Below are 22,819 nucleotides of genomic sequence, written 5' to 3' on the forward strand. Positions count from 1 at the left end.
CTCTCAGCCCTAGCTACAGCACGTGGAGCCTGCCTTCCGTGACTACTACTCTCCCTCTGTAGGGCAAGCCCTTGAGGAGAGCCCTCTCAGAGTCCTGCCCCGTGCAAAGTCTTTTAACTCTCTGTGAAACGGATTAGGAGGATGGACTCCGAGATCCGCGGCGACACATCAGAAAGCCACAAAGGAAGCTGATGCTGGAGGAGTGACCACCCACACTCTCTCCAGGGCCCCTCATCCTGGTGGGAGGGACCGCATTGTGGAGACTCAGCCGAGGGAAGGCGGATGGGGTAGGGAGTCAACATTTCAGACCGTTCAGAGGGCAGAGCCCGGCTTCCTCTCACGTGCTGAGATGAGTTGTCACCTCCCGGCCCCACCCCCGCCGGCCCCACCCCCTGCCTGCCCAATCAGTCAATGTCCTTTGGCTTTGGGGTTCAAACCACAGACCGGAGAGTCCTCTGAAGATGCTTCTTTTTTCGTAGAACAGGTCAACTGCTGAAAACTGAAGCTGCCTTTTGGCTTTGGGTTGCTTATGTGGGCCGACACTTTAGAGAGACAGCCAGTTAAGAAACTGGGACTCTTCTCAGGGAACAAAATCAAAGTTCCAGGAAAGGGAGTGCATTGTTGGGGACTCAGAAGGAGGTCCCCAAAGGACCACCCTCAGTCAGTTCCGAACCTCTCTGCTTCCAGCTTTAGCCCTCACATCCCGCCTCGTCCTCGGCTCTGCAGGGCGAACTCAGCTCTAAGCCGTTGGCTGCAGCCAGTGCCTGCGGCTTTCCGCGGGACCTCCTCCTCAGCGGCCTTTGTCTGGGGGTCTCTTTGTCTGGGGTCTCTTTGTCTAGGAGACCCCTTTGGTCCAGTTTCACAGTTCTGTGTCCGCTCCCTTTCTCTGGGTTAGGCTGTCCCCTCCCTCTCTGCGGGGGCTGAGAGGCTCGGCGAGGGGAGCGGGGCTGGGTTGCCATGGTCACCTTGAAGCCAGCCGCAGCTGGCCAGGGCAGCTGCTCTTGGGCCCCCGAGGCTGGAGCTTGGACAAAGCCGGGAGGCTTCATCGGCCTCAGATCTGGATCCCCAAAGGCCTGAGCCTGGGGACACTGAAACTCGGGAGAACCTGGAGGTGAGAGGGAGGAAGAGCTCACCTGGGAGAGCAGGAACAGACCTTGGGGCTGGGCTGCCCTTATGAGAAGGGACCAGGTAGGCCTGGAGGCGTGGCGGGAAGGGAGAAGGATGCAGGCCCTGTGCCGAACCAGGTTGACCAGCTAGCGGGCGGGGCCTTGGTGGCCGGCAGCCTGGAGACAGGTTTAATTCCATCTCTGGGCCTTCCATCTATCTTGAAATTGTCCTTCCTTTTTAAGTCTGCCCCACAGCGTCTTGTTTTTGTTTTTGTTTTTTTTCCTTTCTTTCAAACTCCATGCCTCAGTCCCTCCCTCCCTCCCTCCCAAATCTTAATTTCATTCTAACCTCCTCTCTCTCTATTTTCTCCATCCCAGTTTTCTTCCAAACATTTGTTTTCCTTCTGTGTGGGATCAGCTCCCCTCGATTCAATCCTTTCTCCTCCTCGATCTCTCACCTTTTATTTTGGTACCATCCGCCTTTGGTACCATCTGACTCTGGAGTCAGTTGTGTGCTCTCCTCCTGGGTTCTGTCACCATTGTCTTTCTGTGACCACCAACCTCTCTCTTCTGGTCCTCCATCCCTTCTCGGTCTCCCTCCCAGACTATCCACGGCTCATCTGTCTCATTTTTCTTTCCTAGATTTATGTCATATCTTCCTTGGTCATCATACTCCAGGCCTCAGTCCCATTTGACTCAGTGGCTTTAAAATATGACCTGTGGCCAGGGTCTTTTCCAGCTCCCAATTCTACCCCCCCTCCCACACACACACCAGAGGCTTTCCACTCTCCCCAGCTGCTGACCCAACCTGCTTCCCCAGAGGCAGCTGCATCTCAGGGCAGGGACTGTGGCTAGTGTGTGTTGGGGGCGGTGAGGGTGGGCCCTTCTGGCCCACCCTCCTCCCACTCTTCTGTCCTGCTTCCCTGCAGTGGCGGGTGGTCTGCCGGCCTGGGGCTGAGCTCTTATTTCTCCTGCGTGCCTCTCTTCACATTTCCCCCCCAGCTGTTTCCCCTCTTCTTCATGGGCTTGCAGGAAAAAAAAAAAAAATCAGTCCAGCATGGGAGAGTATGCAAGAGGGAGAAGTCTAGAACCCTCCCCGGCTTCCAGGGTGCAGTGGGGGCTTCTGGGGTTGTGGGTGGTGAGAGAGAGGAGCAGTGGGTCGGGGAGCCGCAGATGGGCACACTCTTGGTTCTTGGCTCAGCTCTGTAGGCCCCTGGATGGCTGGGATTTCCCTCTCTGGCCCCTGGGAATCTGGGCTCCAAGCAGCACATTCCAGCCGGCTCCAGCTCCTTTTCTGCTGTCACTTGACTCCGCTGGGCCCCAGTCCCTGCTGCCTTTCCAGCCCTGGTCTGGGGCGAGGTGGGCATCACCGACTAGGAATTTTCCCTGGGAGAGTGAGAAAGGGGCAGAGGCTTCCTCCACACCCCCCACGGACCCTTCACTGGTCAGCGCGAGTCTGGGGCGTGCAATGTTCCACCGGGTGTGAGGAACTGAAGCTCCGCCCGTCGGGGGCTTCCCCAGAGCGTCTCTCCTGGGAGGAGGGGCTGTTACCGTCGCAGGTGAGGTTACTGGGAAGCCTTGGCCCCACCCCCAGCCGGACTCCACACCCCGCCCAGCCTCTGCAGCGCCCAGATTTCCTATTGCTGCCTGCAGAGGGGTAGGTAATTTGGGGAGGGGGAATCCCTGAGGGCTCGGTGGAAAGGCCGGAGGCAGTTCTCCCAGTGACCAAGGGAGCTACTAGCAGGTCTTTCAGCCGCTGGAGCGTCCCTGGGTGTGTAAACTGGAGACTCAGCCTGCCTTGGCCTCTCTCCCGAGCTTATCTTCCTGGTAGCTTTTTCTGTTCTTGTCTGTTTTTTCTTGAGACTCTTTGGAAATGCTTTTGGGTGTGAGTTTTCAGTCGGTTGAGAGGTGCAACAGGGTGGTAAGACCGGCAAGGTTTCTGGAGACTTTACTGTGATCTGACATCATTCGGGGACTTGGCAGGTGTGGGGTTCGGAGAGAGGTAGGACTGACAGGTGGTGCTGAATGGGGACAGAACACTTCCTACACAAGCTCTGCTACCCTCCCCCGCCCCCCGCATCTCTCCCTTCCGAGGCTCAGCAGCTCTCTCTGTTCATTGTTTTCTTGCATCCTTGGGTCTTGCGTTCCCGTCTTTTTGGGCAGCATGTGATTTTTCAGGGCGCCTATCTTTCTCCTCCACCCCCACCTCGTCCTGGCTCCATTTTGCGCCTCTCCTTGCCAGAAACCAGACTCCGTGGCTCCCACCAGGGACTGAGCTGGCTGGGAACTGAGGAAGGCTTGCCTGAGGAGGACTCCAGAGCGAGCCTGGATGGAGCAGGGAGCCCAGGGGGACCCAGAGTCTGGGAGTCTGGACCTCAGGGCTCCTGGGAGAACAGGAGGGAGAAGCAGAGCTGGGGAGAGGTTCTGGAAGAAGGGGACAGAGAGAAGTGGGGACTAAAAGAGTGTGGCCTGCCCTCAGGCTCGGGGGTAATCTAGGTTGGGAGCCGTGGGGCGAGGGGGTGCCAAAAGGTAGCAAAGTAGGGTAGGGTGAGAACCAAGCGGGTCTGGCTAGACAGGTGAGCCCGGCTCCCTTCCCCCAGCCGGGCTCCGGCTCTCGCTCCCGTGCTGGGCCTGTGGGAACCCGCTGCTTCCTGCGTGCCCTGGGGCTGCTCCTCCGTGCCTCTCTCCCCCTCTCTCCAGGAACCGAGCCCAGAAAAAGGGGAGGAGGGAACGCGCCATCTCCTCGCGGGGCCACCGCGTGGGGGTCCTGGGCGGGCTGTAGCCGGGCCCATGCTGGTGCTGCTGTACCCCAGCCTCGGGGCGGCGGGGGATGGGCGTGCGGATCACCTAAGAGAGGCTACGCGCGCAGGGGGACATGCGGGGCGGGCTCCGCGCTTGGAGAGAAACGAGGGGCGGCGCCGGGCGTGGGAGCGCGGGCGCCGGGGCGGGAGGACGGGCGGGGGACGGGCGCGGGGAGGCGGCGCCTGGGCGCGATCCGGCCCCGCGCTGGCTCCTCTCCCCGGAACAGGCCCCCGACAGCTGCTCGCGGGAGCCGCCTCCCGACACCCGAGCCCCGCCGGCGCCTGCGCTCCCCTCCCGCGCCCCGCCGCCGAGGAGGCCCCAAGTCGGGGCCGGACGCCTGAGTCGGCCCCGGAGAGCGATGAGAGGTAGGGAGCGAGGTGGGGACGCGCAGGAGGCAGGGGGCACGGGTGGGGGAGCCCCAGCTCTGCCCGCCGCCCCGGGGTTTTGATTCTCTATCCGAAACAGAGAGGGCCCTGACTTTCCGAGGAAGTATTTTCTCGTAGGGAAGGATCTCTCTTTTCCTGGGTGAGGGGAGAACCGAGCCCCAAGAGGACAGGTGCGCATATGCAGCCCACTGAGTCATCCTATCGGTGTTCCCTGTGCCATGCCTACGAGCATGCTCTGTTAAGCTGCCCCGGCCAGAGGGAGCCAGCCTGACGCCCAACCTACCAGACCAGCCACGCTCGGTGGTTGCCGGGTGGTGCCAAGAGACGAAGTCACCGCCCAATGAGCAACGCTCCCAGGGTCCCCTTCTGGCCGGGCATTCCTGTCCAGCACCCCTTCTCCCAGCCATCGCCCGCCCGGCTGGCCTGGAACGGACTGGCTGAGAAGGATGGAGGTGTGTCCAGACCCCAGTGGCACTGTAGGGACAGGTCACAGTAGAGTGCATGAGTGGAGAAATGGCCTTGTTCTTGCTCCTTTTCCCACCCCGGCTCCACCTGTCCCCACCTGCTCTTGGCTTAGTCACCCATGTGTGTTTGGGAGGGGCAGTTCTCTGGGGATCCCGGACCCCAGGGCCTGAGTTGATTCCACACTGGGCCTGAGTTGATTCCACATTGTCTTCTGATGTGATGTCGCAGCAGCATGTGTCTGGCATTGAGTATTCACAGGTGTCTAAAGGTGGCAGCTCACTAAACGGTGAGATCTGACTTGATAGATTACCTCGGGGTGTGTGGCACACACCTGTAATCACCTGAGAGGTGGAGGGAGGCAGCAGGATCAAGAGTTAAAGGTCAGCCTTCCTTGGCATCGTCGTGAGTTTGGAGACTTGAACTACTTGAGACCTTGTCTCAAAAAAACAATCAATCATCTGGCTGTGGTGGAACATGTCTTTAATCCCAGCACACCCAGGAGAGAGGCAGGTGACTCCCCATGAATTCAAAGCCAGCCTGGTCTACATAGCTAGTTCCAGGCCCACCAAGGCTCTATAGTGAGACCCTGTCTAAAAAGAACCAAAACAGCAACAAAAATCCCTCCATCCAACCAACCAACCAACCAACCCCCCTCCACCTCAAAAACATAAATCAAACACACACACACAACAGAAGATTTCAAGGTGTATATGGAGTGGATAAGAATTGTGTGTAAGCTGGTCTTGGTGGCACAGAGGCCAGTAGAATATGCTGAAGAGGCAAGGGGATCAGAAGTTAAAAAGAAGAAAGAAAATGTATGTTTATATGTATGTGAGAGGCTATAAGGCACCCAGAGGTGTGAGCATGGTACATTTAGTTTACTCTAGTGTTTACAGTGGGCTTGTTAAGTCTCACCCCACCTCAGTGTATGTGTATAGAACTGTGTGGGCGTAGTTCCCTGGATTTGGAGATGGGGTTTAGGAGAGGAGAATGAAGGGCCTGAGACAGAGTGTCATGTAATTGGTTGAAGAAAGGCCAGGTAGGGTGCCGATGAGGTGGAACTCCTAAGCCTCTCTGATAGTGGGAATCCAGACCTAAGGGATGATGAGAAAGGGATTGCCCTGGACCTTGTCAGCATGCTTCTGCAGCTCCTCCGCTTGGCCCGGTGCCCTGCTCTCAGAGCCTGCTCTACTTACCTCCAGCTTTGTGTTTCTGCTCTGTCTCCCCCTGCCTCCTGTCCCCGCCTGGCTTTGTGTCTCTGCCCCAGGCTCCTCTCAGCACTGTCTGGCTCTGATGACTCATCTGGGATAGGCATGAAGGTTACTCAGGGGAACAAGGGCCCTGCTGTTTCTACAGAGGTGGGGGTGGAGAGTGGCACCCAGGAATTCCCTGCCAGACTTCTCAGTCCCTGCGCCCCTGCACCACGGGGCTGTCTCCTCAAGGGACTGGTCTTGGTGCCTTTTGGTTCTAGGCTCTCCTTTGATAGCGAGGTGGCCTCTGGCAACCCAGTCAGCCCCTCAGCTGCTACTTCAGTGATGGGGGGTCTCAGCTGCCTCTTACATTCCTGCCCTAGAGCATTATGGGAGCAGCTGGAGGAGGACAAAGGGATGGGGGAGACTCCCCCCAACTCCTCCTACCTCCTGGGGTGACCTGGCTTCGCTGTAGTTAAGCCCGCCCTCATCTCCAAGGCAACTCAGCCTTCTCAGCTCAAGGTTCTGCTACCTTCAGTAAGTTGGAACTTGGGGAACGGGATGTCAGAGGCAGGGCAAGGAGAGCTGGGACCTGGTGGCAGAGGTGTGAGAGGGGCAGTGGGTGTCCCTCGGGATTCCAGGACATTTAGACTTCAATGCAGGCCTCAGGCATTGCCAGGTATCAGGAGAACTTTTCTGTCCCCAGTAGGACAGTAGATCCCTGAGTTTATACGAAGACTTCAGCTGGTTTTGGGGAGGGTAAACTGCCCACACCCCAGAAGGAACAGAGGAAGCATCTCGGTCTTCAGGGAGAAACAATTACATGGGGACTTTGATCCCGAAGGTCCAGGTGGGGTTCCGAGTCTCTGCCGAGCGTCAGAGGGTGTCCAGTCTGCTGGTCTGGCTACCTCAGTGGGCTGGGGAACTGCAGAGGACCATGAGGTTGAGCGCTGATGGAGTCTTGTCCTTAGAGGTTTGAGGCGCTCGCTAGCTGGTGTTTAGTTCTATTGTATTTTCCTCAATAAACCAACGAAGCTTCTCTAGGACTTAGGTTTTGAAAACCAGAGTAGGTTTTACATTGGTTTATATGTTAGATGGTTTTACATGAATGCATGTTACTGTCTCAGGGTTGTAGAGAGCCAACACAGCCGGTTTTCTCCTTTTTGTGTGCTCTTCCCTCTCTCCCCTGTTCATGGTCGCGCACAGCCTCACCAGACAGACTATATGAGAGTGGGAACAGGCGTGGGTTTGTTTATCCTTTGCTTTCACGGGGTGGAGTGATTCTCGTACTTCTGAGTCTGGCTTTTTATGGTGACCGGTGGCATGGCAAACACATGCCGAATCAGATTCACAATACTTTTTTTTTAATTTAAAATAATTTTTTAGGTTTATATATTCTTAAAATTTTTTCTATTTATGGGTGTTTTCCCTGCATGTATATCTGTATAATGTGTGTGCACCTGGTACCCTCGGAGCTCATAAGAGGGCATTGGATTCCCTAGAACTGTAGTTATGGATGATTGTGAGCCATGGTGTGGGTCCTAGGAACTGAACCTGGGTCCTCTGTAAGAGCAACAAATGCTCTTAACTGTTGAGCCATCTCTCCAGCCCTCACTTTTTTCTTTCTTTTTTTTTTTTTTTTTTCGAGACAGGGTTTCTCTGTGTAGCTTTGCGCCTTTCCTGGAACTCACTTGGTAGCCCAGGCTGGCCTCGAACTCACAGAGATCCGCCTGCCTCTGCCTCCCAAGTGCTGGGATTAAAGGCGTGCGCCACCACCGCCCGGCCCTTTCTTTTTTTTTAACTTTTGTTTTTTGGTGTTTGATTTGGAGTCTCATGTAGCCCAGGCTGGCTTCAACTTTAGAATGGGTCTGAGGCTAACCTTGAGCTACTGGTCTTTTGCCTCTCAAGTTGACTTGCCAGGGTATGCCACCACACCCTGCCTTTCTTTCAAATTTATTATTGTTGTTTATTTTATATGTGTGTGTGTTTGGGCTTACATGTATGTCTGTGCACCACAGGCATGCTTGGTGCCCATGGAGGCCAGCAGAGAGCGTGGGATCCTCTAGGGCTTGAGTTACAGATGGTTGTGAGCTGCCATGTTAGTGCTGGGAATCTAACCTGGGTTGTCTGGGGCAGCAGCCAGTACTCTTAACTGCTGAGCTGTCTCTCCAGACCTTTCTTTTTTTATTTTTTTATTTTATTTTATTTTTTTTGTTTTGTTTTGTTTTTTCGAGACAGGGTTTCTCTGTGTAGCTTTGCGCCTTTCCTGGAACTCACTTGGTAGCCCAGGCTGGCCTCGAACTCACAGAGATCCGCCTGCCTCTGCCTCCTGAGTGCTGGGATTAAAGGCGTGCGCCATCATTGCCCGGCCCTTTCTTTTTTTAAAAAAAATATATATATTACATTTATTTTTTTTTGTGTGTGTGTGTGTGTGTGTGTGTGTGTGTGTGTGTGTGAGAGAGAGAGAGAGGATGGCTGGTAGTAGGGGCACACACCTTTAATCCTGGCACTTGGGAAGCAGAAGCAGGTGGATCTCTGTGAGTTTGAGGCCAGCCTGGTCTACACAGTTCCAGGATGGCCAGGGCTATCTAGAGAGACCCTGTCTCAAAAACAGATAAAAAAGGGTCAGTTTTCACCTTCCACCCCAATTCTCTCCTTCCACCCGTGAGTCCCAGGGATAGAACTCAGGTCATTGAACTTGGAGCCAAGTGCCTTTACCCACTGAGTTATCTCTCTGGCCTTTTACTTTTTTTTTTCTTTTCATAGCTACATAGAAGTTTAACCCCCGCCCCCTGCCGCTCCCAACCCCCAGAACATCCCCTGTGGGTATTCACATAGTTTAGGGATTTGGGTCCTCACCAAAGGCTCCATGGTGGACATCTGGAGGCAGTTTTGAGTTCTCCTATTCCCTTTGTTTGAACCATCTGCCCTGATCATATTGCTAGATTGCTTTCCAAGTAGATGCTGATACTATAACAGCACCCCCACCCACTCACACACACAAAAATGGTGGCTTCTCTTTTTGTCCCTCTCCCATGGAAGATATAACCTTTAACAATATTTTGTTGGAGCTGGAGAGATGTCTTAGTGGTTAAGAGCACTTACTGCTCTTGCAGAGGACCCAGCACCCACATGGTGACGACTCACAACCATCTATAACTCAAGTTCTAGAAGTTCTGCCTCCCTCTTCTGGCCTCCTCAGGTACTGCATGCATGTGGTGCACATACATTCCTGTAGGTAAACACTAATATGCATGAACATCTAAAGCATAAATCTTAAAAAATACTTTGTCAAGTTGGGTATGTCAAATATGTACCTATCTGTAATTCCAGCATTTGGGATATTGAGGCAGGAGGATTTCTTCCAAGTTCCAGACAAGCCTTAGGCTGCAGAGTAAGTTTGAGGCCAGCTTTGGGCTACACTGTAAGATCCTATCTCATAAAAAGAAACATTCCTTTGTCAGTCTGATTCATATTTTTCTAATTCTAGTGAACTTGACTATTTTTTAAAAATATATATTTTACCAAGTGAGTCCCAGGAAAGGCGCAAAGCTGCACAGAGAAACCCTGTCTCGAAAAACCAAAAAAAAAAATATATATATATATATTTTAAACTTGTTGGCTCTGTTCTTGTATGAAGTGAATCCTCAGAGTGTTGGGCCATTTCTCTATTGGGTTGTTTATAAAATGGTTCCTCTTCTCCATTTGTAAGAGTTCTTAGTTTCTAACCACTAAGCCCTTTGTCTCTACTGTGTGTTGCCGGCATTTTTTTGAAGCCATTGTTTTTTGTTTTTGTTTTTGTTTTCTCTCTTGAGGGGTGGGGTGGGGCTTCAGGCCCGTTCTTTAATGAACGGATCTCTGTCTGGTTCCTTTGTGTGTTAAATGTGGATCATAACATCTACCTTATAAAGTGGCTGGTGATAAAGTTATGGAGTCTTGTTTGAGGTCTCAGCCAGTGCCTGGTGTGTAGGAGGCAGTCTAAAAGTAGAGCCATGCTCTGAACAGTGACTTCTTATTTTTATTTTTGGCCATTTCACTCTCCTTATCCCCAAAGCAGCCCCCCTGTCTGTCTCTTGCTGTTGGCTGTACCTAGATCCTTTGGTGAGCCGACTCTCCTCCCGATTTGTCCCCTGCAGAAATGCTGTCCCCTCCTCCATAGGCCAGAGGGACCAGGAGCGATGGGGACAGCGGCCCTCTCACCTCTACTGCTGCTGCTACTCTTGGTGACAATTGGAGATGCTGACATGAAGGGACATTTTGACCCTGGTGAGGAGACTGACTCTTGGGTCCCTGAGGAATAGAGCTTGGGAGTCAGAGAGTTGGGGGGACCCTGATCCATCCTGTGCCTGTGTCCTCCAGCCAAGTGCCGCTATGCCCTGGGCATGCAAGACCGCACCATTCCTGACAGCGACATCTCCGTGTCCAGCTCCTGGTCAGACTCCACCGCTGCCCGCCACAGCAGGTACCTGATACTGGGTGTTGCCTTGAGGGAGCTCTTTAGTGGACCCCTCTGTGCTCTTCCAGCCCCCAGCGCAGGCCAAATGTCTTTTGAGAAGGCCCAGGCGAGCGAGACATATGCAGTGTGGTGTTAGCAGGCTTTAATAGACCCACTGCCAGGCTGGCAATGTGCTCAGTTAGGGTACTCAGCTAGTATGAAGCTCTGTATTCAATTCCCAGCACCCCGTGAATGGGTGTGGTGGCATATACTATAATCCCATCACTCAGGAGGTAGCAGCAGGAAGAACAGAAGTTCAAGGTTACTTAATGAGGCCAGCCTGAGCTACAAAGTAACACTGTCACAAAAAAAAAAACAAAAAAAAACAAAACAAAACCAAGGTGAAGTGTTGCCCTGACCTCCTTCTGACTCCCAGGCTGGAAAGCAGTGACGGAGACGGAGCATGGTGCCCTGCAGGGCCTGTGTTCCCCAAAGAGGAGGAGTACCTGCAGGTGGACCTTCGGAGGCTACATCTGGTGGCTCTGGTAGGCACACAGGGCCGCCATGCTGGGGGCCTGGGCAAAGAATTCTCCCGAAGCTACCGGTTGCGTTACTCCCGAGATGGCCGCCGCTGGATGGACTGGAAGGACCGCTGGGGTCAGGAGGTGAGGCTGAAAAGGGAGGCACCTGGAATACATTCTTCTCCTTGCCATACTCTAAACAGCATCTGCCACTGCCCATGCTCTAGCGCCTCCAGCTCCAGACTCTGCCAGGAGCACCACCCAGTGTTGCCAACTGGCGCCAGTCTCAAACTTACCATTGGTCTTTCCAGTGGACGCCAGTCCCCACTCTTATCCCAAATCTGTTCCTTTGGGGAAATTTACAGCCCCCCCATCCCATGTCCACAAACTAAGATGGTATTGGTGGCTCGCTCTCTCAGCTCCTCTCTGCACCCACCTTTGTGGCATTTCCTGAACCCCATCACTCCACCCCCACCTCCCAGGTCTAAGCCGTGTGTTCTTTCATCCAGCTGAAGTCTAAACCATTCAACTGGCTTTGGTCCCTTTCTACTATGTATCAAACTTCTTCCTACAAACAGCATACCCAGCTCTCAGCCCAACACTGGCTCTATCAGAAAGAAAAAAAAAAAGACTCCAATTCTTTGACTGAGTTAATCACGCACTTTGATTAACCCAGTTTCAGCTCCAGGGGATCTCGCACCATCCTCTGGTCTCTGCAAGCACTGCATTTGCGTGTGAAAACCCGCACACATGTACATACGCTGTGCCATACTGCCTTTATCTGTGGAACAAGCCAGGGTCCCTCTCCACAGTCAGGGGCCAGACACTTGCTGCTGTCTGTGCCCGGTCAGCCCTCCCCCCAGACACCCAGAGGCTTTCTCTTACTCCACCCAGTGCTCCTCAGAGATGTCACCTCCTGCAGATCTTGCTCTGGACGTCCACCTCGCTGCTCTGCCCCACACACTGCCTCTTGTTCCTCACAGCTGCCCTGTGAGGAGGGGTTCCCTTCACCACTGAGGTCATGTCTGGCCCAGAGCGGGCCCTTGGTCAGCTGCTGAATGAACAGAGAGGGTGAGGTGAAGAGGCAGGGTACTGAGATTCTGGGGGAGGGTCTGGGTACAGCAGCTTGGATGGCTTGGAGACACGCGGAAGCAGGCAAGGAGAGGGTAGGTGAGGTACGACTGAGGACAGACCTCCAGAGCTTCAGGAGGCATCAGTGGTCACTGCCACAGAACCTCCTTTTAGAAATGCCCAGCTGCGTCCCACAGTGCTCAGTGTTACCCTTTGCCAGCGTCTCGGTGGCCCCTGCAGACTGAGCCGGGGAGCAGCCGAGGCCTGGGAGGTTAGCTCTGATCTGCAGCCCTGCTCACCCATGCACCCTTTTTTTCCTGGCCCACAGGTGATTTCGGGTAACGAGGATCCTGGTGGAGTGGTGCTGAAGGACCTTGGGCCCCCCATGGTGGCCCGGCTAGTCCGCTTCTACCCTCGGGCTGACCGAGTCATGAGTGTCTGTCTACGGGTGGAGCTCTATGGCTGCCTCTGGCGGGGTGAGTGGGTCGGCCTCACAAGAACCCCTTTCCAGTCCTGGAAGCAAGAAACAGAATGTGAGGAGGGGCATCAGAGGTCCTCCTCTGTCAGGAAGCTGCCACTGAGTGAGGAGAGGGGACCAGACAATGTTGCCTTCTCCACACTTACAGGAAGGGGCTGAAATCACTCAGGCCTGATGCCTCTAACTCCTGTTTCCACCCTCCCAGATGGACTCCTGTCGTACACAGCCCCCGTGGGGCAGACCATGTACTTATCTGAGGTGGTGCATCTCAATGACTCCACCTATGATGGATATACTGCAGGCGGGTAAGAGGGTGACCTGTACGGAGCTTGGGATGGGAGAAGGCCAGCGTGTGTGTGCTGTGTGTGTGTGTGTGTGTGTGTGTGTGTGTGTGTGCTGTGTGTGCTGTGTGTGGTGTCGTATGTGTGGTGTGTGTGTGATCTGTGTGTGCTGTGTGTGTGTATGTGTGTGTGTGTGTGTGATCTGTGTGTATGTGTGTATGTGTGTGATGTGTGTGGTATGTGTGCTGTGTATATGTGGTGTATGTGTGTGATGTGTGTGGTATGTGTGAGTGTGGTGTGTGTGTGTGTGTGTGATCTGTGTATATGTGTGTGTGTGTGTGTGTGTGTGTGTGTGTGTGTGTGTGCATGTGAGGTGAGGTGGAGCAGGGAGTAGCCTGGGCAGTAAAATGAAAGAACTGGGGAGAGTGCCCATTAGGTGGGGCCTGAAAGGACAGGCTGGGAATGAAGGATGGTAAGGTGGCCATAGCCAAAGGGCACTTTGTCTGGATTAGAAAGAGGCACCCATGGTCCAGACAAGGCTCACCTTGTAAGAAAACCTGCAGGGCATCAGAACTCCTGTAACCCCAGTGCTTGGGAGGTAGAGGCAGTAACATCAGCCCTTTCTAGGCCAGCCAGACCCCCCTAAGACACTAGCTAAAAACAAACAAGGCGGGGCTAGAGAGACTGGAGAGATGGCTCAGTGGTTAAGAGCACTGACTGCTCTTCCAAAGGACCCAGGTTCAATTCCCAGCACCCACATGGCAGCCCAAAACTGCCAGTAACTCCAGTTCTAGGGGAACTAACACCCTCACAGAGACATACATGCAGGTGAAATACCAATGCATATAAAATAAAAAAAAAAAATGAAAAACAAACAAACTAATAGATTGAACCTTGTGCCTTAGTGGTGGTGACAGTTTTGGGTGTGATGCATGACATTGGGGTGGGCTGGGAAGGGCCGGGAAGGAGGAGGGTGGGAGAATCAGGCTGTTCAGGCCCCTACTAGGTGCGTGCGTGCAGAACCTGCGTGGCCCCACTGTCTTCCCTCTGAACAGTCCTTTCCTGTTCCCTCCAATCAGGCTGCAGTATGGCGGTCTGGGCCAGTTGGCAGATGGCGTGGTGGGGCTGGATGACTTCAGGCAGAGCCAGGAGCTGCGGGTCTGGCCAGGCTATGACTACGTAGGATGGAGCAACCATAGCTTCCCCAGCGGCTATGTGGAGATGGAGTTTGAGTTTGATCGACTGAGGACCTTCCAGACCATGCAGGTGAGCGAGGGCCCCCCGGAGGACACCGGGAGTGGGGGGTGGGGGCGGGGCGGGGGATGCTGCTGTGGTTTCCTGGCCTGACTCAGTGTCCTCTTTCTCTCAGGTCCACTGTAACAACATGCACACTCTGGGAGCCCGTCTACCAGGCGGGGTGGAATGCCGGTTTAAAAGGGGCCCTGCCATGGCCTGGGAGGGAGAGCCTGTGCGCCATGCCTTGGGGGGCAGCCTCGGAGACCCCAGAGCCAGGGCCGTCTCAGTGCCCCTGGGGGGCCGCGTGGGCCGCTTCCTGCAGTGCCGATTCCTCTTTGCAGGACCCTGGTTACTCTTCAGTGAGATCTCTTTCATCTCGAGTAAGCCGCAGAGTGTGTCTGGCTCTAGCCCTACCTAAGTTTACGTGTTGGTCTGTCAACCCCGTGGTGACCCCAGCATATGGATTCCTGGTATCACCCGGCACCTGTGAGATTTTTCGGACTGGGGCAGAATAATCAGACCCCAGTCCTTTGTAGAGTTTTTTGTTTTTTTTTTTTGGTGTTTTGTAGATTCTTTTTTATCTTATTGTGTGTTTGAGACAAGGTCTCACTTTGTAGCCTTGGCTGGCCTGGAACTCAGAGAGAGATATGCCTGTCTCTGCAGTCTGAGTGCTGAGGTTAAAAGCATGTGCTGCCACACCCAGGTAGATTCCTTTTTAATTAAAAAAATTTTTTTAAGATTTATTTATTTATTATGTATACAGTGTTCTGTCTGCATGTATGCCCTCCAGAAGAGGGCACCAGGTCTCATTACAGGTGGTTATTAGCCACCATGTGGTTGCTGGGAATTGAACTCTGGACCTCTGGAAAAACAGCCAGTGCTCTTAACCTCTGAGCCATCTCTCCAGCCCTTAATTTAAAAATTTTTTAAAATTATTTTTAAAAAATATTTTATGTTTTGAGACAGGTCTTATAATGTAACCTGGACCAGCCTAAAACCCATGATCCCCCTGCCTCAGCCTCCCCAAGCATTAGGATCATAGCTGCGTAGGATCCCTGTTGTTCCCAAATCTCTCTTTTTCCTGTATGAATCCCTCATTCCTGATCCATCCTGAGTGAGGGTGACAGAAGTTCTGGTTAAGCCTGAAAGACTTCTGCCTCGTTGAGAAGGAGCATCTTCTCTTAAGCCTGCAGATCCGCAAGGCCCCTCCCTGAGTCCTCCACTTCCCCTGGGAGAGGGGGCTTCCCACACTGCTGTACCAATGGGCGTGCTCTGACTAGATTGCTGACCACCCTGTCCCCCTCAGTTCCCTAGGTCTTGCGCACCTGTGTCCCCGAGGTCCCCGCCCCCCCCTCCGCTATCCCCCCCCTCCCCCCCACACACACTCCCTCTTCTCTTTCCTTCTCCCCAGACGTGGTGAACGATTCCTCTGAAACCTTCCCGCCAGCCCCCTGGTGGCCGCCTGGCCCACCTCCCACCAATGTCAGCAGCTTTGGTGAGCAGTCCTTGGGTACAGTTCCTCCGGGGCCACCCCCTCTGGTGCGGCCGGACACCTGCTGTGGTGCTGACCATTCTCCCCTGTCAGAGCTGGAGCCCCGGGGCCAACAGCCAGTGGCCAAGGCGGAGGGGAGCCCGACTGCCATCCTCATCGGCTGCCTGGTGGCCATCATCCTGCTGCTGCTGCTCATCATTGCGCTCATGCTCTGGAGGCTGCACTGGCGCCGCCTGCTCAGCAAGGTGGGCAGCGCGTTGTGCATGGGCGGGCACGGGAGCACAGTCCCTGGGAGCACAATCCATGGGAGCACAATCCACGGGAGCACAGTCCCTGGGAGCACAGTCCACGGGAGCACAGTCCCTGGGAGCACAATCCATGGGAGCACAGTCCATAGGCGCACAGTCCACGGGAGCACAGTCCACGGGAGCACAGGCCCTGGGAGCACAGGCCCTGGGAGCACAATCCATGGGAGCACAGTCCATGGGAGCACAGTCCACGGGAGCACAGTCCCTGGGAGCATAGTCCATAGGAGCACAGTCCCTGGGAGCACGGTCCGGGCCGGTAGGATCTATAGGGCTGGGCTTAACAGCAGAAGCAGAGACCACTCTCAAGAGTGAGCATGGTGTGTGAGACGGACACCATGTGAGTCAGTTCCCACCACTGTGAGTCTCCTTTGGTTGAGAGGAGGTGGCAGTTCCCCGAGCTAGGGAGGAGCAAGAGCCGAGAGTCCTCAGAGGGGGCCTTGAAACAGGCAGGGCCTTCCGGTGCAGGATAGAGCGGGTGGCAAACCAGCCCTCTGGGAGGAGCCAGGAGAACAAATCTCCTGGCCTCACCTTGTCCTCCAGCCAAGCCCTGTCCGTCTGGGGTCCTTCTCTAACCAAAGCCCAACCAACCTGTTGGGAGCAAAAGCTGGAGAAGAGCCAGTGAAAGGGGCTCGTGACAGGTCACCTGCTCTCCATATGCCCTGGACCTCCCATGTCTGGGAGGGTCATGTCCATTACGGTTGATAATTAGGGCCTGGTCAGATCTGGGTTGGGTCCTGTGGGGTGACATCAGGGAAGTGGAGCTGCCATGAGCAGAGGACAGACCAGCTCTGATCCAAGCACCCAGGAAGCTGTGCTGTGCAGTGGCTCCATTAATGTTGTCTAATCCCGCAACTAGGCCGAGCGCCGGGTGTTGGAGGAGGAGCTGACGGTTCACCTCTCTGTCCCTGGGGACACCATCCTCATCAACAACCGCCCAGGGCCCCGAGAGCCACCCCCTTACCAGGAACCCCGGCCTCGGGGGACTCCACCCCATTCTGCGCCCTGTGTCCCCAATGGCTCTGGTAAGGCCCTGCCTTGTTCCAGTCCCCCTTGTCATCTGCCTGGGTTCTTGTCGTATCCCTCCTTCTCCTTCACCGTCTGTAGCCAGTCCAGCATCTTCTTATTTTTATGTACCTCCATATAGTCTCCCCCAAAGTTTTCCTATGTATTACCCAGAATGCCAATGGTCTCATCCTGTCACAGTGTCATAGATTTCTGTTGTACCCTCTCGTTGTCTCCTTACCCCTCGGCACTTGCTCTTTCCATCCATCCATCCGTCTTTGTCCATCCGTCCACTCATTCAAGCACCCATCCATCCTACCATCCATCTATATTCATAGACCCATTTGTCTGTCCAGCACTCAGACAGCAGTTTTAGCTCTCACCCATCATCCACTCACCCATCCGTACGTATGCGTACGTACGTACGTACCCATCATCCATTCAGCTCTCCGTGAATTGCTCTATTACTCGTGAGGGCCGTGGTTTACTCTATCTCTGTCTCCTGCAATTTCACCGCCAGAAGCCCCGGTCTTGCCTTGAGTCTCATCCCTTCCCCGTGTCTCCCCCCTCCTTCTCCCGACAGCGTTGCTGCTCTCCAATCCGGCCTACCGCCTCCTTCTGGCCACTTACGCCCGTCCCCCTCGAGGCCCGGGCCCCCCCACACCCGCCTGGGCCAAACCCACCAACACCCAGGGTAAGCCCCTCTGCCGCTGGGCTCTGCAGGCTCCCCATACCTCTACCGGGCCGCCGGGAAAAGCCCTCACACCTTGCGCTGTCCACCTCCCCGCTGTGGCCTCTTCTGCTCTCCCGAGCTCCCCTGCTCTGCCGCCCCTGGAGCCGCGGGGAAGGCTGCTGGTCTTAGCTCTGTCCTCTCCTCCTCTCACACTGCTCTCCAGAGCAGAGAGGACGCTGCTGCGGTGCCGCTCTCCTGTAACTCCTCCTTTATTCTCCCCTCTCTCTAGAGCTGCGAGGAGGAGGGCCTCACCCTGGGCACTTGCCCCCTCCCCCCTGTGTCCTCTCTCCGCAGTCCCAGAGGTGAAGGCTCATGCCGCCCCTCCTGTCCGCTCTTCTCTGTGTTGCTTTCTCACTGTGGCCCTCTCCCCAGGGCCTAGAGGGGACAGCTCTGCCTCCCTCCTGTCTGTAAACATCTCGTCTTGGGGGCCTGTGAACCTGTCGCCCTCTCCTGTGCGTGTGCCCTGTCTCTGCCTGTCTTTGAGCGTGCTGTGTTCGGGATTGGGAGTCATCGGCAGGGAGGGGCTGGGCCGACAGTAGCAGGAGCTGGTGGTCAGTGGGATGAGGATTTGGAACATGGAGGAGACTCGTGGCTTGGTCCTGCTTCAGACACTGGGTGGAGGAGTCCTTCTTCCAGCCCAGGCTTACCTAGTGGTCAGGGTTATGCCAGGAGACCCCAGAGGGTGAAATATTCTGGTACCTTCTGCTAATTGTCTGTGCTGCCTTGAAAGCCTATGGGTGCATAGCACTGGTCTCGCACTTACCTTCTCTGGTTTGAGGCTGGCAGCGGGGGACCTCGGGGAGACTGGGACATGGAGAATTGTGCTGCTCAGGGCTGCTCCTGATGCCTCGTCTTCTCTCCCCTCGCCTCTCCAGCCTGCAGTGGGGACTATATGGAACCCGAGAAGCCGGGTGCCCCGCTTCTACCCCCACCTCCCCAGAACAGCGTCCCCCATTATGCCGAGGCTGACATTGTCACCCTGCAGGGCGTCACTGGGGGCAACACCTATGCTGTGCCCGCCCTGCCCCCAGGGGCAGTTGGGGATGGCCCCCCCAGAGTGGATTTCCCCCGGTCACGGCTCCGCTTCAAGGAGAAGCTTGGCGAGGGCCAGTTTGGGGAGGTAAGGAGGGTGCCTGCCCGGCTTTGACAGCGTCATTTGTGCCGTGATGCCCCATGTGACACTGTGGCCTTGGCGGACCTCGCGACCGAGTGGACAACCTTCCTTCTCCAGGTGCACCTGTGTGAAGTAGAGGACCCTCAAGACCTGGTCAGTGGTGACTTCCCTGTCAGCGTGCACAAGGGACACCCCTTGCTGGTAGCGGTGAAGATCCTCCGGCCAGATGCCACCAAAAATGCCAGGTGAGACCCATGGCAGCAGTAGTGACGGCACAAGCCAGTGGGAATGGGGGAAGTCACATGGGACCCCACTCCTGGACGGGGAGCTGCAGGCAATTAACAGCTTCTGAGAGAGGGCGCGCTAATCTCCAGAGATCAATCCCCTACTTGGTTATCCAGTCCCAAGTGGTCAGCCTTGAGACCTACACACACCAGCAACACTGAGTGGATTGGGCAGAGGCGTTCATAGACTTACTCACATACACACCTATAGCAATGATAATTAGTGAGAGGCCGTAGATTCGAAAGAGAGGGAAGAGAGGGAGAGGGGAAATGATGTGAGCATACTTTAATTCAATTTAAAAAATAATTAACAAAAGAATGCTAGGTAAGGACTAGGGATGATGTCTGGAAAAGGGGAGGGGGGAGGGGGAGGATGACACACGGACTCCATGAAGATCAGGGAGCAGCAGAGCCTGGTGTCTGAGGGAGGTCCTTGGAGGCAAGAAGGAAGATCCACTGTCATGCCACTTCTCCAGCCTTCTCACTGCTTCTCTAGGAATGACTTCCTGAAGGAGGTCAAGATCATGTCGAGGCTGAAAGACCCAAACATCATCCGGCTCCTGGGCGTGTGTGTGCAGGACGACCCCCTCTGCATGATCACAGACTACATGGAGAATGGTGACCTGAACCAGTTCCTTAGTGCGCACCAGCTGGAGAACAAGGCAGCTCAGGGGGTTCCTGGGGACAGAGAGTCTGACCAGGGGCCCACAATCAGGTACCCACTCACTGAGGCAGGGCCTTCCTAAGAGCACCCCAAGTGGGACTCCTGACCCTCACTCAAGCTGAGGAGGAGCGAGGGGAGCATTGGGTGGGGATGGGACCTAGGATGAGGAACTCATGTCCATGGTAGTACATGAAGTAGGCCAGAAACGCTCAGCTCTTAGGAGGAGATGAAGAGGCCTGGAGCCTCCATGAGGTCTCTCTTCCCCAGCCTAACAAAGCATGAGCTCCTCGGGATTGGGTGGGTGGAGTAGGACCTGCCCCATGCTGAACCTCTTCCCTTCCTGGATCAGGAGTGACCTCTCCAGTGGTTGAGGTGTGGGCTCCCCTCCCTCTCCTAGACAGACGCGTGTAAAGTGGGGAGGAGTCTGGACTGCCCTGTGACCTTCTCTTTGACTCCTTCATTCAGCTACCCTATGCTGTTGCACGTGGGGGCCCAGATTGCCTCAGGCATGCGTTATCTGGCCACACTTAACTTTGTGCATCGGGACCTGGCCACCAGGAACTGCTTGGTTGGGGAAAACTTCACCATCAAAATCGCTGACTTTGGCATGAGCCGGAATCTCTATGCTGGGGATTATTACCGCGTACAGGGCCGGGCCGTGCTGCCCATCAGGTGGATGGCCTGGGAGTGCATCCTCATGGTGAGTGGCCCAAAGAAGCAGGCTGGCGGGGGGGGGGGGGGGGGGGGGGGGGGGGGCACTGGCTGCCCTCCTGCCAGCTCTGTGGCTCCTCAGCCACTTGCCTTTCTGGGGCTGCACTCTTCTCATTTGGAAGTCGAGGGTACCTCTGGATCTAGGAACTGGGAAAAGACGGAACAGCAGTGTGTGGGAAAAGGGATCCAGGAGCCAAGAGTGGGTACTGGGTTGGAGGGGCAAGAGTTGGAAACTGGGGATAGAAGGGGTTGGAGTAGGATAGAGGCTCAGTACCAGCAGGTGGAAGGCAGAGAGAGAAGGACAGGGCCAGAGCAGGGGGAGGGGGAGGCAGGAACAGAGGAGCAGGTGTAAGGGGGTCAGGTGGAAGGACATCCTGGGATGAGGATAGGTAGACCTTGGGGTCTGCCCTGTCTGAGATCTTCCTCTGCCTTTCTTGCATTCTCGTGTGCCAGGGGAAGTTCACGACAGCAAGTGACGTGTGGGCCTTTGGAGTGACCCTGTGGGAGGTACTGATGCTCTGCAGGTCCCAGCCCTTTGGGCAGCTTACAGACGAGCAGGTCATCGAGAACGCTGGGGAGTTCTTCAGGGACCAAGGCCGGCAGGTTGGAGCTGAGGGAGGGGGATGTGGCTTGTGGGAGGGGCCAGGAGGCTTGTGGGAGGGGCCAGGAGGGGCGGAGCACGTGGTGATAGAAACTAAAGAGCGCCTGCCCCTGCCTCTCCTTCACAGGTATACTTGTCCCGGCCACCCGCCTGCCCGCAGACCCTCTATGAACTGATGCTGCGGTGCTGGAGCCGGGAGCCCGAGCAGCGGCCGCCCTTTGCCCAGCTTCATCGGTTCCTGGCAGATGACGCACTTAACACAGTGTAAACTCAGGACCCTGCAGCCCTTTCTCATTGGGAGCCCTCCAGGGGAAGCTGGACACTAAAACAAGAGAAGCCCACGGCACCCCACCCCACCATCTCCTGACTTGCCGTCCCTGAGAGGCCGCGTTTCTGCAGGTGGGCTGGGCCTGCCCAAGGAGCTGAAGCCTCTGTCTCTGGAGACACTCTCCCTTCCTGCTCACTTTCCATCTCCCGAGCACCACCCACCCAGCTGGCCCTGTGGTTGGGATCCTGCCTGACTTCTTCCAGCCATCCCCTGGGGAAGGATGGGGACACATGCAGGGCACACACTGGACAAGGCCCCCTGGAGCACCTGGGCCCCACTGGACAACACTGGTTCCTGGGGAGGTGGCTGTGTCCCCGGCCTCCTTCCTGTCACACACTGGACACTGCCAGCTGAGAAACTGGGGGATGAGGTGGACAAGGAAACCTAACCCCTACGGTGGTCCTCAGCCCTGGCTTCCTTCTGATCCCCGCCCCCGACACACTGGACCTGGGGTGATCCCTGTCCTGATCCTCATCACACACCCCTCCTTCCCACTGACTGAACTGCAGCTAGGACTTCTCAAAGCCTATATGTTTCTGTGGAGTAAATACTAGGATGGGGGACAGAGGGATCCATAGCCCAAGGCTGGGGGTGGGGAATCTCTATTGTAGCTACCACATTGGTTTTTCTATAATCACGTGGGTTTGTACATTTTTGGGGGGAGAGACACAGATTTTTACACTAATATATGGACTTAGCTTGAGGCAATTTTAATCTCCTGCATTAGGCAGGTAATAATAAAAGTTGAGTTTTTCCACAGCTGTGGGTGCTTTTCCTGGGGTTTGGGTCGTGTCTGCCTCCTCCCCTCCCTCCCAGGCCATTGTCTTTATTTCCCTGGTCCATGTTCCACATCCTGCATGTGTAGTTGAGCATTGGTCTGTTGTCACAAAATCCAAGCCCATGCCAGTGAGGCCATGAGAGCCCTGTCCACTCGGATGCTCTGCAGAAAGAACATAAATAGTGGTGCCCACTGGGGTCTGGAGAGAGATGGTTCAGTGGTTAAGAGTACTTACTGGATGCTCTTCCAGAGGACCCGGGTTCAATTCCCAGCACCTACATGGCAGCTCACGACTGACTGTAACTCCAGTTCTAGGGGGTTTAACACCTTCACATACAGGTAAAACACCAATGCACATAAGTGAATAATTAAAAACAAACAAATAAATAGTGGTGTCCATTGGTTGCAAGTCAACAGGGATCTCAGAAAACACTAGGAATTTTGCTCTCATTCATCATAAAGAGCAGTGCTAGATTTTGGTTTGAGGTTATCAAAATAAAGGTGTCATTTCTTTTCCTTGTCCAAATTCTAGGATCCAAAGGGCTGGGAAGACCCAGGTGATCTCTGGGTTAGGTTTTGAAAGCATGCACATGCCTCTTGGGTATGAGCTGTCTGGCAGAAACCAGAACTATGAGCCTGGATTGTCTCAGGCCTATGAGGACAGCCTGCACCCACTGTGAAAGCCTTAGATTTCATTTTGGGTGATAGCAAAAAACAACAACAACAAAATCTAGTTGCAGGTTTGGAGAAAATGGCCCCATCTTTATAGCGGTTCCTGTGAAATAAGGACCCTGGGGTTTTGGCTAACGCTATTCACAAAGTGAGCCAAATAG

The 22,819-nt window shown here is 55.0% G+C and overlaps 1 protein-coding gene across 15 annotated transcripts; it reads left to right on the plus strand.

Annotated features, from left to right (window-relative positions):
- Positions 1-981: 981 nt before the first annotated feature.
- Ddr1 (discoidin domain receptor tyrosine kinase 1) lies at positions 982-21,967 on the plus strand. Of its 15 annotated transcripts, none has more exons than XM_052744141.1 (19): positions 4,075-4,273; positions 9,283-9,343; positions 10,086-10,215; positions 10,309-10,411; positions 10,821-11,049; positions 12,305-12,452; positions 12,660-12,759; positions 13,815-14,001; positions 14,105-14,351; positions 15,383-15,466; positions 15,557-15,708; positions 16,628-16,793; positions 17,357-17,467; positions 18,382-18,626; positions 18,738-18,865; positions 19,401-19,619; positions 20,034-20,268; positions 20,733-20,882; positions 21,008-21,967. In XM_052744141.1, exons 3-19 carry the CDS (start codon positions 10,128-10,130, stop codon positions 21,146-21,148), a joined length of 2,733 nt encoding a protein of 910 aa, XP_052600101.1. In that variant the 5' UTR covers positions 4,075-4,273; positions 9,283-9,343; positions 10,086-10,127; the 3' UTR covers positions 21,149-21,967. The 15 variants fall into 15 exon arrangements, with proteins under 15 accessions (XP_052600113.1, XP_052600106.1, XP_052600103.1 ...); XM_052744152.1 differs by lacking the exon at positions 9,283-9,343 and adding an exon at positions 9,066-9,151 and having other exon boundaries at positions 4,182-4,273; XM_052744151.1 differs by lacking the exons at positions 4,075-4,273; positions 9,283-9,343 and adding exons at positions 6,349-6,486; positions 9,066-9,151.
- Positions 21,968-22,819: the final 852 nt, after the last annotated feature.

The sequence above is a fragment of the Peromyscus californicus genome, unplaced genomic scaffold (assembly GCF_007827085.1).
Source record: "Peromyscus californicus insignis strain IS unplaced genomic scaffold, ASM782708v3 Scaffold_19__1_contigs__length_69161282, whole genome shotgun sequence".
NCBI lineage: Eukaryota > Metazoa > Chordata > Mammalia > Rodentia > Cricetidae > Peromyscus > Peromyscus californicus.

Coding starts and splice junctions, on each gene's coding strand:
- Ddr1 (XM_052744146.1), top strand. Junction 12,760..13,814: donor GATGGATATACTGCAGGCGG/GTAAGAGGGTGA, acceptor CCCTCCAATCAG/GCTGCAGTATGGCGGTCTGG. Junction 17,468..18,381: donor CAAACCCACCAACACCCAGG/GTAAGCCCCTCT, acceptor TCGCCTCTCCAG/CCTGCAGTGGGGACTATATG.